The following is an 18,106-nucleotide window of genomic DNA, read 5'->3' as shown; positions in this document are numbered from 1 at the left end:
CAGCTGTCCAGGTTTCCCAGCAATGCTTGCTGAGAAGACTGTCTTTTTCCCATTTTATGTTCTTGCCTCCTTTGTCAAAGATTAACTGACCATAGGTGTCTGGGTTTTTTTTCTGGGTTCTCTATTCTGTTCCATTGGTCTGTCTGTCTGTTTTGGTACCAGCACCACACTGTCTTGATGACTGTGGCTTTGTAATATTGCCTGAAGTCTTAGAGAGTTATGCCTCCTGCTTGGTTTTTGTTCCTCAGATTTTTTTTGGAAATTCTGGGTCTTTATGGTTCCATATAAATTTTTGGATCCTTTGTTCTAGTCCTGTCAAAAATGTCTTGGGTAATTTGATAGGGATTGCATTGAATCTGTAGATTGCCTTGGGTAGTATGGCCATTTTTATGATATTAATTTTTCCAACCCAGGAGCATGGAATATCTTTCCATTTCTTTACATCTTCTTTAGTATCCTTGATTAATGTTTTATAGTTCTCAGCATGTAAGTCTTTTGCCTCCTTGGTCAGGTGTATTTCCAGGTATTTGATTTTTTCGGGTGCAATTTTAAAAGGTATTGTATTTCTATATTCCTTTTCTAATATTTCATTGTTAGTATACAGAAATGCGACTGATTTCTGAATGTTAATCTCATATCCTGCTACTTCACTGAATTTGTTGATCAGTGCAAGTAGTTTTTGGGTTGAGTCCTTAGGGTTTTCCATATATAGTATCATGTCTTCTTCATCCAGTGACAGTTTTACCTCTTTTCCTTCTATTTGGATGCCTTTTATTTCTTTTGTTTGTCTGATTGCTGTGGCTAGGACTTCCAGTACTATGTTGAATAACAGTGGTGAGAGTGGGCATCCTTGTCTTGTTCCAGATTTTAGTGGGAAGGCTTTCAGCTCTTCTCCATTGAGTATTATATTTGCTGTGGGTCTGTCATAAATGGCTTTTATTATGTTAAGGTATGTTCCCTCTATACCCACTTTGGTAAGAGTTTTTATCATGAATGGATGTTGAACTTTGTCCAGTGCTTTTCCTGCATCTATTGAGAAGATCATGTGGTTTTTGACTTTTCTTTTGTTAATGTGGTGTATGACGTTGATTGATTTGCATATGTTGAGCCATCTTGTGCACCTGGGATGAATCCCACTTGGTCGTGGTGTATGATCTTTTTTATATGTTGTTGGATTCAGTTGGCTAAATTTTGTTGAGAATTTTTGCATCTATATTCATCAAAGATATTGGCCGATAGTTTTCTTTTTTGGTGGTATCTTTGTCTGGTTTTGGAATTAGGGTGATGGTGGCATCATAGAATGTCTTTGGGAGTGCTCCTTCTTCAAACTTTTGAAAAAGTTTAAAGAGGATGGGTATAAGTTCCTGTTTGTAAGTTTGGTAGAATTCACCTGTGACGCCATCTGGTCCTGGAGTTTTATTTGTAGGGAGTGTTTTTATGACATATTCAATTTCATTTCTAGTGATCAGTCTTTTCAGCTGATCTATTTCTTCTTGATTCAGTTGGCAGGCTGTAAGTATCTAGAAAGTTGTCCATTTCTTCCGTCTTGTCAAATTTTTTTAACACACAATTGTTCATAGTATTCTCTCATGGCTTTTTTTATTTCTGTAGTATCAGTTGTGACTTCTCCCTTTTCATTTCTTATTTTGTTTATTTGGGTTTTTTCTCTTCTCTTCTTGGTGAGACTAGCCAGAGGTTTGTCTATTTTGTTTACCTTTTCAAAGAACCAGCTCTTGGTTTTATTTTTTTTAATCTCTAGTTTATTGATTTCCTCTTTGATCTTTATGATTTCCTTCCTTCTGCTGACTTTAGGTTTTGTTTCTTGTTCTATTTCTAATTCATTTAGGTGGTAGGTTAAGTTGTTGATTTGAGATTTTTCTTCTTTTTTGAGGATGGCCTGTATTGCTATGATTTTCCCTCTGAGCATTGTTTTTGTGGCATCCCATAGATTTTGAGTGGTTGTGTCTTCATTATCATTTGTCTCGAGGTGTTTTTTAATTTCCTTCTTGATTTCCTCATTGACCCATTGTTTTTTTTAGTACATGTTGTTTAGCCTCCATATAGTCAGTGTTTTCTCATTTCTTTTCCTGTGGTTGATTTCTAGTTTCATGCCATCATGGTCAGAGAAGATACTTGAAATAATTTCTAAATTTTTAAATTTGTTGAGGTTAGCTTTGTGCCCCAGGATGTGATCAATCCTTGAGAATGTTCCATGTGCACTTGAAAAGAATGTATATTCTGATTTTCTTGGATGTAATGTCCTGGAAATGTCAATTTTAAGTCTAACTTTTCTATTGTGTCATTTAGGATCTCTGTTGCCTTATTGATTTTCTGTCTGGAGGATCTGTCCATTGATGTGAGTGGGGTGTTAAAGTCTCCTACTATGATTGTATTCCTATCGGTTTCTCCTTTTATGTCTGTTAGGATTTGTTGTAGGTTTTTGGGTATTCCTATATTAGGGGCATATACATTGATGACTATAATATCCTCTTCTTGAATGGATCCTTTTACCATTAAATTGTGTCCTTCTATGTCTTTCTTTATGGCCTTCATTTTAAAGTCCATTTTGTCTGATATGAGTATTGCAACTCCTGCTTTCCTGTCTTGTCCATTGGCATGAAATATATTTTCCTATCCCCTCACTTTCAATCTATCCTTTGACACTTTCAATCTGTCCTTTGCCCTAAGGTGAGTTTTTTGTACACAGCGGGTTGAAGGTTTTTGCTATTTTATCCAATCTGCCACTCTGTGCCTTTTGATTGGAGCATTCAGTCCATTGACATTTAAAGTGATTATTGATATATATGTGTTTATTGCTATTTTAAACCTTGTTTTCCAGTTGATTCTTTGTTTCTCTTCTCTTCTTTTCTTTTTTTTTTGGTTGGATGGTTTCCATTTATTTTATGCTTGAGTGTTTTTCTTTTCAGTGTTTGTGAATGTAATGTTTGGTTTTGATTTGTGGTTGCCCTGTTTTTTAAGTATGTTATTCCTTTCCTATATCTGCTTGCTTTAGCTTGATAGTCATATAGGCTCAAACACACCATTAAAATAAAAAAAGAATCTGTATTTTCTTACTTTCCTTCCCCATGTTGTATGATTTTGATGTCTTTTTTTTTTTTAGCATCTTCATGTTTAGATCTGTATGCTGGCTTATTTAAGTGAGTGCTTTCCAATTGTGGTTTCCTCCTTCTTAATTCTTCTTACTTTTTATTTTTAAATTTAGAGAAGCCCTTTCAGTATTTCTTTTAGAATGGGTTTAGTATTGCTATACTCTTTTAGCTTTTGTTTTTTGGATAAATTCTCTATTTCCCCTGCCATTTTAAATGATATTCTTGTTGGATAGGGTATTCTAGGTTGCAATATTTTTTCTTTCAGCACTTTAAATATTTCTTGCCACTCCCTTCTGGCCTGTAGTGTTTCTGTAGAGAAACCAGCTAAGAGCCTTATGGGGGTTCCCTTATAATTAATGCTTTTCTTTACTCTTGCTGCCTTTAAAATCCTCTCTTTAACTTTTGCCATTTTTATTATAATATGTCTTGGTGTGGACCTGTTTGGGTTCAACTTGTTTGGGGCCCTCTGTGCTTCCTGTATCTTGATAATCAGTATCCTCTAGATTTGGAAAGTTTTTAGCCATAATTTCTTCAAATATATTTTCAATCCCCTTTTCTTTTTCTTTTCCTTCTGGAATTCCTATAATGTGTAGATTGGCCCACTTTATGTCATCCCATAGGTCTCATAATGCTTTCATGTTTTTTCATTCGGTTTTTGGTCTGCTGTCCTGATTGGATGATTCCCATTATTCTATCTTCCAAATCACTAATTCGTTCCTCTGCATTATTCATTCTGGTCTTTATTGCCTTTAGCTCAGTTTGCATCTCTGCAAATGAATTTTCTAGTTTTTCTTGGCTCTTCCTTATATTTTCTAGTTCCTTTCTAAAGGAATCTGCATTGCTGTTCGTAGCCTCTCAATTCCTTCAGTATTTTCACTGTTTCCCTTTTGAACTCAATGTCTGTCAGACTGCAGAGGTCTGTTTCATTGTTGACTGCTCTAGGTGAATTCCTCCTGTTCCTTTAACTGGGAATGGTTTCTGAGCTTCATCTTGCTTGTGTTTTTCTTTTTCTGTGAGTTTGGGGAAGCCAAACTGTAGTCTTGTAAGGCTACTTCTATGCAAGAGTACCCCTTTGTATTTTTCAGGGGGGTTACTATTTATTTTTGGTGTGGGAGCTTGAATATTTGCTGTCTCTTTCTTTGGTGTGAGCAGACTGTTATTCCAAGGATGATCAGTATATTTTCAGGGAAAAGGAGGCAATGGGTAGAGCCAGCAGTCAGTGTCTGGTCGTTGGGCTCTCAACAGCAGCAAGGACCTGCAGGAAGGTGGCACAGGCTGCTCCTAGTTGCAAGGCCCTGGGATGTGGTAATGAGCTCTAGGAAGATCTCCAAGGTGACCAGAGTATTTGGCAGAAGCAGCAGTAGGGTGCGTGAGTTCCCAGGGGAGTGAGACCAACAACAGCTTGTGTTCGATTGCAGTGCCCTCCTCTGAGGTGACTGGAACCTCAGGTGGTGCCTGTTCAGGGATCCCTAGTGGGACCGGGCCATAACTGTCTCTAGAGTCAGTGATAACTGTGGTGGTTTCTCCCTACCACTTGTAGACCATGCATAAAGAAACCCGTCTCACTTAGCCCACATAGGAGGTGCTGTACAGGCTGCTCCTACTTGCAGGATCTTGGAAAGTGACAGAGATCAGGTGTGTGGGTATTGCCTGGAGCATTTGTCAGGGACAGCAGCAGGGCAGGTGTGTTCCGAGGGGTGCGAGAGCACCAACAGGTGGTGTTTGGTCACAGCGCCCTCCTCTGTGGTGCCCTTGAGGTGAATGGGGCTGCAAGTGGTATCTGTTCACAGATCCCTAGTGGTAGTGAGCCACTCCTACCTCTGGAGCCAGAGATAACTGTGGCGATTTGCCCCCACCTCCTGTAGACCATGCAAGAAGCACCTCATCCTGCCACCCCCACATGAGGTGCTGTACAAGCTGCTCCTAGTTGCAGGTTTCTGGGAAGGGACAGTGATCAAGCATCTGGGCACTGCCCAGAGAATTTGACAATGGCAACAGCAGGATGGGTGTGCTCCCAGGGGAGTGAGAGCAACAAAAGGTGGTGTTCCGTCGCAATGTTCTTCTCTGTGGTGCCCTCTGAGGTGGTTGGGGCCGCAACTGATTTTTGTTCAGGCATCCCCAGTGGCGGTGGGCCACACCCACCTCTGGAGTCAGAGATAACTGTGGCAGTTTGCCCCCAACACCTGCAGACCACACAAGAATTACCCTGTTCCACTTAGGCCACATGGGAGGTGCTGCACCACCTGCTCCTAGTTGTAGGGTCTTGGGAAGGGACAGTGACAAAGTGTCTGGGTGCCACCCAGAGCATTTGGCAGTGGCAGCTGCAGGGCAGGTGTGTTCCCAAGGGAGTGAGAGCAACAGTATATGGTGCTTGGTTGCAGTGCCCTGTTTTTTTCTTTTTTGCCAACCCCTGAGGTGACTGGGGTCACAGGTGGAGCCCACTCACAGGCCCCCAGTGGTGGCAAGCCATGCCTCCCTCTGGCCTCTGAGATGACAGCCGAGGTTTGTCCCTGCCACCTGTAGATCATGCAAGAGGCACCACATCACACTTAGCCCCCTGATGCCCTTAGCCTACACAAGAGGTGCTTGGCTACTTGTAGCCTGCACAAGGAGTGCCCAGTCTCCCCTAAACAAGCAAGAGGCTTCTCACCAACAGTAGCCTATGGCCAAGCCGCCCCACCCTCTGAGAGTCTGCGGGCACACACACGCTCCAGTGCAGGGAGTTTCCTATGGCAGTCCACCCCTCCTCCTCTCCCCTCCCCAGCAATGGCACCCTGCCTCTCCTGTGGATCCGGACCTTCTTCCAGGTTCCCTCTGCTGTGGTGTTCCCCTCCTCAGCCCGTGGCATACAGCTCCCCTGCCAGTGGTACACTGCTCCTTAGCCCCTCAGGCTGTCCCTGCACAGCCAGCCCCAGTCCTCTCCCAGGGACTGACTTCTGGAGCCTGAGTCTCAGCGCCCAGCCCCTGCCGAGCATCTCACACTGTGGTGTCCAGGCCAGTGGTTCAGATGATCCATGCGGCTCTCACTCTGCTTTGCAGTTCTCAGTCCAGCTGCTGCACTTTTCTCGGAGACTTTGGGGTCTTGCCGACTCAGCTGATCTTTCTGTCAGTTAGGTGGCTTCCCAGGATGTGGGTTCCTTTTCTCCTTCGCTGCTCCCTCTTGGGAATGCCAGTCCCATCCTGATTCCTTTTCTCTCTCTCTTTTTTTCTTTTGTTCTACCCAGTTATGTCCAAAGTTTCTTGCCCTTTTTGGAGGTTTAAGTTTTTCTGCCAGCATTCAGTTGATGTTCTGTGCGAGTCGTTTTACAAATAGATGTGTTTTTTTGATGGCGTTTGTGGGAGAAGGTGAACGTGACCTCTTACTCCTCTGCCATCTTGCTCTGCCTCCCAAAACATTTGTTTTTAAATAAATTTTTTATTTAAAGTATAGTTGATTTAAAGTTTATTTGAAGTATAGTCAATTTACAATGTTGTGTTCTTTTCTGCTGTACAGCAGTGTGATATGTTATATATACATACACATACATTCTTTTTCATATTCTTTCCCATTATGGTTTATCCCAAGATATTCAATATACTTCCCTGTGCTGTACAGTAGGATCTTGTTTATCCATCCCATATATAATAGGTTCCATCTACTAATCCCAAATTACCATTCCATCCCTCCCCCAACCCCCCTCCACCTTGGCAAGTCTCATCTCTATATGAGTCTGATTGTGTTTCCTGGATAAGTTATTTGTGTCATATATTAGATTCCACATGTAAGTTATAGCTATCATATGATATTTGTCTTTTTTTTCTGCTTTACTTCACCTAGCATGATAATCTCTAGGTCCATCAATGTTGCTGCAAATGGTGTTATTTCATTCTTCTTATGACTGGGTAATATTCTATTCTATATTACACACACACATATATACATATACAGACACACATATATATGCACATACATATATATATATATATATATATATATATACACACATACACACACATATATATATACCTATATATATATGCTGCATCTTCTTTACCCATTCATCGGTCAAAGGATATTTAGGTTGTTTCAATGTCTTGGCTATCATAAATTGTGCTGTAATGAACATTTGGATGCATGTATCTTTTCGAACTGTAGTTTTCTCCAGATATATGTGCAAGAGTAGCATTGCTGGATCAAATGGCAACTCTGTTTTTAGTTTTTTTGAGGAACCTCTATACTGTTTTCCATAGTGGCTGCACCAATTTACATTTCCACCAATAGCATAGGTGGTATCCCTTTTCTCCACACCCTCTTCAGCATTTGTTGTTTGTAGACTTTTTAATGATGGCATTTCTGACCAGTGTGAGATGGGACCTCATTGTAGTTTTAATTTTCATTTCTAATTAGTGATGTTGAACATCTTTTCATGTGTTATTGGCCACCTGTAAGTCTTCTTTGGAGAAATGTCTATTTAGGTCTTCTTGCCCATTTTTTCAATTGGGTTTTTTGTTTGTTTGTTTTATACTGAGCCGCATGAGTTTATATATTTTGGAGACTAATCCCTTGTCATTGCTTTGTCTGCAAGTATTTTCTCCCATTCTGTGGTTTTGTCTTTTCATTTTGTTTAGGAAAAGCTATGCAAAAGCTTTGAAGTTTAATTAGGTCCCATTGGTTTATTTTTGTTTTTATTACAACAAAAATAGGTAGGTGGAGTTGAAAAGATACTGCTGCAGTTTATGTCAGAGAGTGTTCTGCCTATGTTTTCCTCTAAGAGTTTTATACTGTCATGTCTTGTATGTAAGTGTTTAAGCCATTTTGAGTTTTTGTTGTGTATGGTGTGGGGTGTGTTCTATCTTCATTGACTTACATGAGGCTGTCCAACTTCTTCCCAGCACCACTTGCCAAAGAGACTGTCTTTTTTTCCAATGGATATTCTTTCCTTCTTTTGTCAAAGATTAATTGACTGTAAGAGTGTGGGTTTATCTCTGAACTGTGTTCTATTCCATCGACCCATTTGTCCATTTTTGTACCAAAACCATGCCATTTTGATGACTGCAGCTTTGTAGTATTGTCTGAAAAGGAGGGTTATGCCTCCTGCTTTGTTCTTTTTCCTCAAGACTACTTTGGCAACTCTGGGTCTTTTATGGTTCCATATAAATTTTAGGATTTTTAAATTACTCAATGAATTTATTACATTTATAGTTGTACAATGATCATAACAATCCAACTTTATAGGATTTCCATCCCAAGCCCCAGTGCATCCCCCCACACCAAAATGTGTCCTTTGGAGACCATGAGTTTTTCAAAGTCTGTGAGTCAGCATCTGTTCTACAAAGAAGTTCAGTTTGTCCTTTTTTCAGATTCCACATGTCAGTGAAAGCATTTGATGTTGGTGTCTCATCGTATGACTGACTTCACTTAGCATGACAATTTCTAGGTCCATGCATGTTGCTAAAAATGCCAGTACTTCATTCCTTTTAGTGGTTGAGTAATATTCCATTGTGCACATGTACCACATCTTCTTTATCCACTCCTCTGTCGATGGACATTTAGGTTGTTTCCGTGTCTTGGCTATTGCAAATAGTGCTGCAATGAACATCGGAGTACATGTGTCTTTGTGAGTCATGGTTTCCTCTGGATAGATGCCCAGAAGTGGGATTGCTGGATCAAATGGTAGTTCTATGTTTAGTTTTCTGAGGAATCTCCATACTGTTTTCCACTGTGGTTGCACCAATTTCCAATCCCACCAACAGTGTAATAGGGTTCCTTTTTCCCCACACCCGATCTAGCACTTATTGTTTGTAGACTTTTTGATGACAGCCATTCTGGCTGGTGTAAGGTGGTACCTCAGAGTGGTTTTGACTTGCATTTCTCTAATAATGAGTGATGTTGAACATCTTTTCATGTGTTTTTTTGGCCATCTGTATGTCTTCTTTGGAGACTTGTCTGTTTAGATCTTCTGCCTATTTTTTGATGGGGTTGTTTGTTTTTTTGGTATGGAGCTGCAGAAGGTGTTTATAAATTTTGGAGATTAATCCCTTGTCTGTTGATTCACTTGCAAAGATTTTCTCTCATTCTGTGGGTTGTCTTTTTGTTTTGTTTAGGGTTTCCTTTGCTGTGCAGAAACTTTTAAGTTTAATTAAGGCCATTTGTTTATTTTTGTTTTTACTGTCATTACTCTAAGAGGTGGATCTGAGATGTTGCTGTCGTTTATGTCAGAGAGTGTTTGGCCTATGTTTTCCTCTAAGAGCTTTATAGTGTCTGGTCTTATATCTAGGTCTTTAATCCACTTGGAGTTTATTTTTGTGTATGTTGTTAGGGAGTGTTCTAATTTAATTCTTTTCCATGTAGCTGTCCAGTTTTCCCAGCACCACTTATTGAACAGGCTGTCTTTTCTCCATTGTATATTCTTGCCTGTTTGTCATAGATTAGTTGGCTATAGGTGCATGGGTTTAATTCTGGGCTTTCTATCCTGTTCCACTGATCTGTATTTCTGCCTTTGTGCCAGTACCATATGGTTTTGATGATTGTATGGATTATTATTATTGATAGGATTATTTGTTGTAGTTCTGAGAAAAATGTCATGAATAATTTGATAGGGATCACATTAAATCTATAGAGTGCCTTTGGGCAGTGTGGCCATTTAACAGCATTAATTCTTCCAGTCCAAGAGCATGAGATATCTTTCCAACTTTTGAACCATCTTCAATTTCTTTTATTCATCTTTTTAAAAATATATATTGTTTTTAAGTCTATATTGTTTTGTGTTGCTTTTAAACTTAATATTTTTAAAAATTAAATGTATAATAAAACATTATCATAAATAACTCTGTGTTTAGATACACCTTATTCTTTTTTAACATCAATTCTGGACATTATTAACCTTTTAAACTTTTTCCTATCTGAAGGGTAAAAGTTTTCATCTCTTACATCTCATTGTTTGATTTGCATTTATCTTATTAGCAATGAGGTTGAATGTCTTTTTATCCCTTTATCATTTGTATTTTCTTTCTCTAAGTTGCCTGTTATATCCTGTGACTAGTTTTCTATTGGGTTTGTCTTTTATAGTTCTCAGCATGTATGTCTTTTACCTCCTTGGTCAGGGTTATTTTTTGATGCGATTTTAAAGGGTATTGTTCTAATAGTTCATCGTTAGTGTAAAGAAATGTAACCAGTTTCTGTATGTTAATCTTGTATCATGATACTTTGCTAAATTTATTTATCAGTTCTAGTAATTTTCGTGTGAAGTCTTTTGGGTTTTCTATATATAGTATCATGTCATCTGTGTGTAATGACAATTTTATCTCTTCCCTTCCAGTTTGGATACCTTTAAGAAATTCACATATTTAAAACATATTCTGTTAATGTTTTGAAATTTTTAGTCACAGGATACAACATATGTGTGTGTGTGTCTGTGGAGTGAGAGAATGAATGAGAGAGAAAAGAGAAAGAGACTTTAGAAGCAATTAATGTGTAACTGTAACTGTTGGAAAACTACTGGAGGTGGAGACAGTTTCTTTATTTACAAGGTAGAGATTGGATTGCGCTTTCCAGGTTTCTTTTCAGATCTGTTGTTCTGGTAAATTCCTATGAAGACAAGGATAAGTGGGCAAAGGTTGCAGGGGTTGAGGGAGTGAATGAAATGGGAGCAGGTAAAATAGATGTTTACTACCTTTTAAAATTTTATAATCAGTAGTTAATGATCAACATATGTATGTGGAGTTGGTTAATTAAAAATAGAAACATTCTATTTGTGATTCACTGATATCAAAAGTAACAATACATTATAGAAGTGGAAAAACATGAAGGGGAAATTTATTAGTAACTATACTATATATACAATTCCATTTTTTTAATAAGATGCTGCTAAGGATGGGTATACAATGTATAAAAATTATGTGATTTATAATAGTATAATGATTAAGAACTGACTAGAGGAGTTCCCTGGTGGCTCAGCATGTTATGAATCTGGCATTGCCACTGCTGAGGCTCAGGTTACTGCTGTTGATGAGCGTTTGATCCCTGGCCTGGGAATTCTGCATGCCACAAACAAACAAAAAGAACTGATGAGACAATTCAGTAGAGAATGCTGCAGAGAATTCTGAAAAATCCGTAATGTGATATTATTCTTCTTTTTGAAATATTAAATTCTCCCTGAAAAAGCCTCACTAAATTCCACTCTCCTCTTCCCTATTTATGTGAAGCAATTGTTCATATATATATCCAAGTATATTCTATTGTGTGATATGGTTCGAACAACTTTGGGTCTTGGGATCCATAAACTCACTTCCCAAAGTCCATTAGCATTGGAATTTAATATAAAGTTTTTCAAGGGAAGGTGTCTGTAGCCTTTGCTGATGGTCAAGAAATTACAGTTGACCCTTTAACAATATATCTTTGAATTATGTGGGTGCTCTTATATGCAGATTTCTTTTCAATGAATGCATTCTATAGTACTACACGATCCATGGTTGGTTTAATCAGTGGGTGCAAAACAGAATACAGAGGACCAACTCTAAACTTATACACAGATTTTTTTTTTTTTACTGTGCAAGGGTTGGTACCACATTGCTCAAGAGTCAGCTGTAATTAGAACCCTCTCTAAATGTGGTCCAGATAACCTGATACACTGGTGCCCAGATAATTGAACTCTGTGAGATAACTATGGATTTTATGTTTGAGCAGAAGAAAGTGAAGCAAGAATTAAAACAATTACGAGATAATGAAAGCCATAAAATCAAAACTCATTTTGAAATTCTAAAGAACTTAGAGTATGAAATCTATGTACATGACCTAAAAACAGATGCTTTGCTCCTGGAAAATAAAAGGTTAAAAGAGGTAAGTTCAAGAGCACTTCACTTGTGCATTGATCTTTGTTGATTGGGCTATACCTGTACTAGTTATCAGAGAAAAAAGAGAGAATAGCTCTCAAAAATTTTTAAGTGAAAAAAGGATTGAAATTTTTTTATTGTTATTTCTCCAACACAATTTTTTTTCCCACTGTACAGCATGGGGACCCAGTTACACATACATGTATACATACTTCTTTCTCCCATTATCATGCCCCATCCTAAGTAACTAGACATAGTTCTCAGTGCTACACAGCAGGATCTCATTGTTAATCCATTCCAAAAGCAGTAGTTTACATCTGTTAACCCCAAGCTCCCAGTCCATCCCACTCCCTCCCCAAAAGGTTTGAAATTTTAATTGCTATTTTGGCAAAGGGTGAACAAATGGATGACTGACTTTGTGAAAGACTGATTCTAAAAGTTCTGTTTTGGGATTCAAGGTCCATCTTCTAGCCCCTGGATGACCCCATGCTTTCATCTTAGTCACTAGCCACTTTTTGTTTTGATGATCACAATCCTTAATTCAACAAATGTTTTAAGCACCACACCACTGAATCCCAAACTTGAAGAGAGGTACAGTGAATACGAATAGGAGTTAGTATCCCAAGCCCTTAGAAAGCTCACTATACAAAAGTATAGTTACCATTCAGTTGTTAAATGTGACTATCCAGGGCACATATACACAATCACCCAGAGCAAGAGCATCTAATCATACCAGGTGAGGAGCTCAAGGGAAAAGTCTGACAGTGTTGTTAGCATAGCAGTTGGACTTAACACCTGGGAGATGGACAAGATTCCTCCGGGATTGTGTACTGAATGAGAACAGTGAGATGTGAACAGAGCTCTTGGGAAAGACAACTTTGAAAGAGTAAACATTGGAAGAAAAGACCAAAAAAGCTACTAAGAGAGGACAGAGAGGTAGGGGAGGCCAGCTGAACCAGACAAGTTTGTGAACAGTGATCCACGTTCAGAGAGAGCAAGACGAATGACTTGGATTTGGCTTTGGGTGGCTTTCATTTGGTTTACTCCAAAACCTTCCAACAAGCCATGCAAAGACTGACACAAGATCAAGGCTGCATATGAGACCCTCTAATCCATGTTTATAATCAGTCCTATAGAGCAATTCTGTGTCTACTCCTCCTGTGGTACTGGGCACTCTTTCTATGATTTTTATCAGCAGTTTCTATCTAGTATCTGACTATCTCTCTTTCAAAGCTGAGCCAGTACCAACTTCACATCCCAAAGCCATGCTTTTAGAGTTTCCACAGACTTTAGAGTTTCTGAGCATTGAGTGGTCAGAACAGAAATACAGGACTTTAATAACCAAACCATTGCCACCACCACTGCCTACCCAATGAAACATCCAGCTAGAGTGAGCAATACCACAGGGTCTCCTGATTTGATCATATTCCTTTCTTGAGGTCTTATGAATTCTTCCAGGAAGGCAGCATCCCTGCCTTGTGACATGTATTGAACACACATTTTGCAAAAGGATCATTTTCCCCCCTGTGGACACAATTCTGCATTTAAGCAGAATAACTTTTATTTTTGTGGTAAATTCAGAATACCATGTTTATTTGGGTGCCGAAATGCTTACTAGGAAGCAAGATCCTTTATCTTCCTCACCAGAAGGTAAGCTTGACAAGGGCTGCGTTCACCACTGTTACTCTTGCATCTAGAATGGAAGGTAGCACAGAGGAGGGGTCAATAGATATTTGCCAGGTGACTGGATGGATAAGTAACTCTACAGCCTAAAGCAATGACATCTTTAATTTCCAGTATATTGAGTACATGAAGAAAAACATAGAGAAATACAAAAAGGAAGAAGACCTCAGGTGCACCTCAAGTGATCTATTCTGTCAGCTAACAGCTCTTAACAGTAAGTAATGGGTCGTGGGTGAACTGTACATATACAAAATCAAGTTTTATTTAAATCCATTTTACTGATTTGCATATAATAAAATGCTCCCATCTAAAGTTCAGTAAATTTTGACAAATGCGCATATCACTGTAACCACTACTACCACAACAAATATATGGAACATTTTTATCACTGGAAACATCCCTCATGTCCCTTTGTAGTTGATATCCCACCCTGCCTCCAGTTCCTCAAAACCATTGATCTGTCTTCTGTCTCTAAGGGTTAGATATAAATGGAATGATAGAGCATGCACTGTTTTGCACCTGACTCCTTTCACTCAGCAGACTGTTTTTAAGTTCCATCCATGTTGCTGCATGTATCATTGGTTTGTTATTTTTTATAGCTGTATAGTATTCCATTATATGGATATACCATGTTTGGTTCATTCATTCACCAGCTGAAAGACATTGGACTGTTTCCGGCCTGTGTTTACTATTTGTTTATAAGTGGTTTTTGAGAATTTTTATCCTCCTTTCTCTTGGGTTAATACAAAGGTTGGGAATGGCTGGGCTAAATTGCAGGTTTAACTTTGTAAGAAATGACCAGTTTGCCAAAATGGTTGTACAAATTTATAATCCAACTAGCAATGGAATACTCCATATCTTTACTAAAACTTAAAATTGTCGAAACACTTAAAATTGTTAACATTTTACCCATTTAATAGGTACGTAATGATATTTCCTCTTGACTAAAGTTTCCTATTGATTAATGTTGTTGAGCATCTTTTCATGTGCCTTTTGGCCCCATATTTCACCTTTGAGGAGGTATTTTGAATCAGTTATCTATTACAGCATAACAAATATTAAAAATCACTTACTTTGCTCACAAATGGGCAATCTGGTCAGAACTTAGTAGAGACAACTCATGTCTGCTCTACATGACATCAGTTGGGGCAGCTTGATGGCCAGGGACAATTTAGCAGGTGGGAACCAGAATCATCTGAAGAGCCACTCACATGTCTGGTGTCGATGCTGGCTGTCAGCTGAATTCAGGACAGACCATTAACAAAAACACCTCCTTGCAGCCTCTCCATATGTGTAACTGCTTGTCTACTGTGTTCCAAAAGCCAGCATTCCAAGAGAACAAAGTGTAAGTTCATAGCATTCTGGGACTTGACCTTGGGAGTCGGAGTGCCACTTCCACAATGTTCTAATGGTCGAGGCAGTCACCCAGGCACAGGGGTGGGGACTGAGGCATCACCCTAATGGAAGGAGTGTTAACATCATGTTTGGGGAAGAGCATGTGAGATGAAATACGTTGTGGGTCCATCTCTAGAAAATATAATCTGCCGCATGTTTGCCCAAATCTTTTGCTCATTGCTTTGTGTTGTTTGTATTTCTTACTGAGCTAAACTCTTTATATAGTCTGGAAATGGATCCTTTTTCTGTCTGAGGCTTCACTTTTCATTTTATTTTCTTTTTTGCTTTTTAGGGCTCCACCTGTGGCATGTGGAGGTTCCCAGGCTAGGGGTCCAATTGGAGCTACAGCTGCTGGCCTACACCACAGCTCACGGCAGTGCCAGATCTTTAACCCACTGAGTGAGGCCAGGGATCGAACCCACAACCTCATGGTTCCTAGTCGGATTTGTTTCCACTGCACCATGACAGGAGCTTCCACTTTTCATTTTCTTAATGGTGTCTTAAAAGTAAAAAACTTTCTTTGGAACAAAGTCCATTTTATCTACTTGGTCTTTTAAGATTGGTATTTTTTGTGTCCTAATACATTTTTGCCTTAGGCTTAGGCAAAAATGCACAAAGGTCTCATAGATTTTTTCCCCTATGTTTTCTCTAGTAGTTTTTAGTTTAGCTTTTGTGTCTAGATCCCTGATTCATTTCCAATTAACTTTTTTGGCGTCCCCTTTGTGACTCAGCAGTTAGCAAACTAGACTAGGATTCATGAAGATGCAGGTTCGATTCCTGGCTTTGCTCAGTGGGTTAAGGATCTGGCATTGCTGTGAGCTGTGGTGTAGATCACAGATGCAACTTGGATCCCATGTTGCTTAGCTGTGGTGTAGGCTGGCAGCTACAGCTCCGATTAGACCCCTAGCCTGGTAACCTCCATATGCCGTGGGTGCGACCCTAAAAAGCAAGCAAACAAACAAAAAAATTAACTTTTTGTGTGGTGTGAGGTAAGGGTTGAAATTTCATTGTTTTTCGCTTATGCATATTCAGTTGTTCTAGCACCATTTTTGAAAAGACTTTCCTTTTAGCATTGTATTATCCAAACAACTTTTAAAAAATCAATTTCATGAATCTGTTCCTTTATTCTAAATATCTGATTTTACACCAATACTGCACTGTCCTGCTCACTATAGCTTCTCATTTAGCCACATTTGTGCTTCCCTGTTAGAATTGTTTTTGTTATTTTAAATCTTTTGATTTCCATATTAGTTTTAGAATCAGCGTATTAATCTGAACACACACATACCTACATACCTGCTGGTATCCTAATTGAGTTTGAGTTGAATCTCTAAATCAATTTGAAAAGAATTGATACCTTAACAGAATTAAGACTTCCAATCCAAAAACACAGTATCTCCATTTATTTAGAACTTCTTTAATTTTTCTCAGCAAGATTTTGCAGTTTTTAGTATTGTTTCAGAGGTCCTCAAAACCACCCTCAGTGTCAATGATTAACTGGAAGGATTCATAGACTCAGAAGTTGTTATATATGATTATTGTCTATTTCAATGAAGAATAGCAAATAAAATCAGCAAAGGGAAAAAGGACATGGAGGAAACCAGGTGTCCTTTCCCTGTGGGGTTTGTGCAACAGTGATTTGCAACGCATGCAAAGTGGTGTGGGCAGGGGGAGCTCACATGGGTTTGGGTGGGCCTATGTGACTGACCTCAGCTACTCAAGCAGCTACAGGATTCCATTTCTGCTATATAGCAAAGTGACCCAGTTATATATATATATATATATATATATGTGTATGTATGTATGTATATATATATATGTATGTATGTATGTATGTATATATATATACACACACATATACATATACATGTATTCTTTTTCTCATATTATCCTCCATCATGTTCCATCACAAGTGACTAGATATAGTTACCTGTATACAGCAGTATCTCATTGCTTACCCACCCCAAATGCAATAGTTTGCATTTACTAACCCCAAACTCCCAGTCCATCCCACTCCCTCCCCCTCCCCCTTGGCAACTACAAGTCTGTTCTCCAAGTCCATGAGGTTTTTTTTTTTTTTCTGTACATAGGTTCATTTGTGCTGTATATTAGATTCCAGATATAAGTGATATCATATGGTGTTTTTCTTTCCCTTTCTGACTTACTTCACTTAGTGTGAGAGTCTCTAGTTCCATCCATGTTGCTACAAATGGCATTATTTTGAATGTCAAACCAATCTTCCACTCCCGGGATTAAAATCCACTTATTCAAAAGCTATTACTAAGTTCATTTGTTGCTGGATTTGATTTGCTAATCTTTGAACAGATGCCTGCATCTCTCTGTGAGATTGCCTTGCTCTGCTTGCACTCTGGGCTGGAAAGTGGCCCTGCAGAGAGCCCAGTGACCATAGGGCTCCCCTCATTTGTCTCCCTCCTTTCAGGTGTCACAGTCTTGTGCTGCCCATTCTCCAGTATCTGAAAACTGGATATTAAATGCATTTGTTTAATATATTTAACCCCATTTTCTCCTTGTTTATATTGGGGGGGGGGCAAGTGTGATTCAGTTATTTTGACATTGGAAATAGAAAATTTCAGATAAAAATAATTTTTTAAAAACAATTTGTATTACTTCTAGAAGAATATTCAAATTATTTCAGTAAACTTTGCATTTAAAACATCTTTATTTTAGCACAATATTCAGATTTGTGGGCTGAATTTAAGACTACACTTAAGGTGAGCCTTTTTGTATTATCTCCATAAGTATCATATTTCTAAGATAGTCACCTATTGTGTGTGTGTGTGTGTGTGTGTTTGTGTGTAAGGAAGGTCAGGATTCCAGGGAAGTGGCAGAGCTTGTATGACTATCATATCCTAAAATGTGTTCTCTGTGCTGTAAAAAAAGCACATTTCAACTGAGTAAATATTAAAGATCTTCTTGGCTTTATTCAATGCTTCATGAATCAGGCAGCATCCAAGCTAGCAGTTAGGAAGGAGCTTTGACCAAGGGGGAGGGGGAGGGACTGGGGTGGACTGGAAAGCTGGGGTTAATAGATGCAAACTATTGCCTTTGGAATGGATAAGCAATGAGATCCTACTGTATAGTACTGG

The 18,106-nt window shown here is 38.8% G+C and overlaps 1 protein-coding gene across 1 annotated transcript in view; it reads left to right on the top strand.

The window, feature by feature from the left end:
* Window positions 1-18,106, top strand: part of CCDC175 (coiled-coil domain containing 175) — a 74,270-nt gene that overhangs the window by 47,912 nt on the left and 8,252 nt on the right. Inside the window, exons 16-18 of the mRNA XM_047767459.1 lie at window positions 11,776-11,928; window positions 13,719-13,818; window positions 17,688-17,731. Of these exons, the coding sequence (XP_047623415.1) occupies window positions 11,776-11,928; window positions 13,719-13,818; window positions 17,688-17,731 (297 nt within the window). The remainder of the gene's footprint in view (window positions 1-11,775; window positions 11,929-13,718; window positions 13,819-17,687; window positions 17,732-18,106) is intronic.

This window comes from Phacochoerus africanus, chromosome 2, assembly GCF_016906955.1.
Source record: "Phacochoerus africanus isolate WHEZ1 chromosome 2, ROS_Pafr_v1, whole genome shotgun sequence".
NCBI lineage: Eukaryota > Metazoa > Chordata > Mammalia > Artiodactyla > Suidae > Phacochoerus > Phacochoerus africanus.
This window is presented reverse-complemented; position numbering and strand designations above follow the sequence as displayed.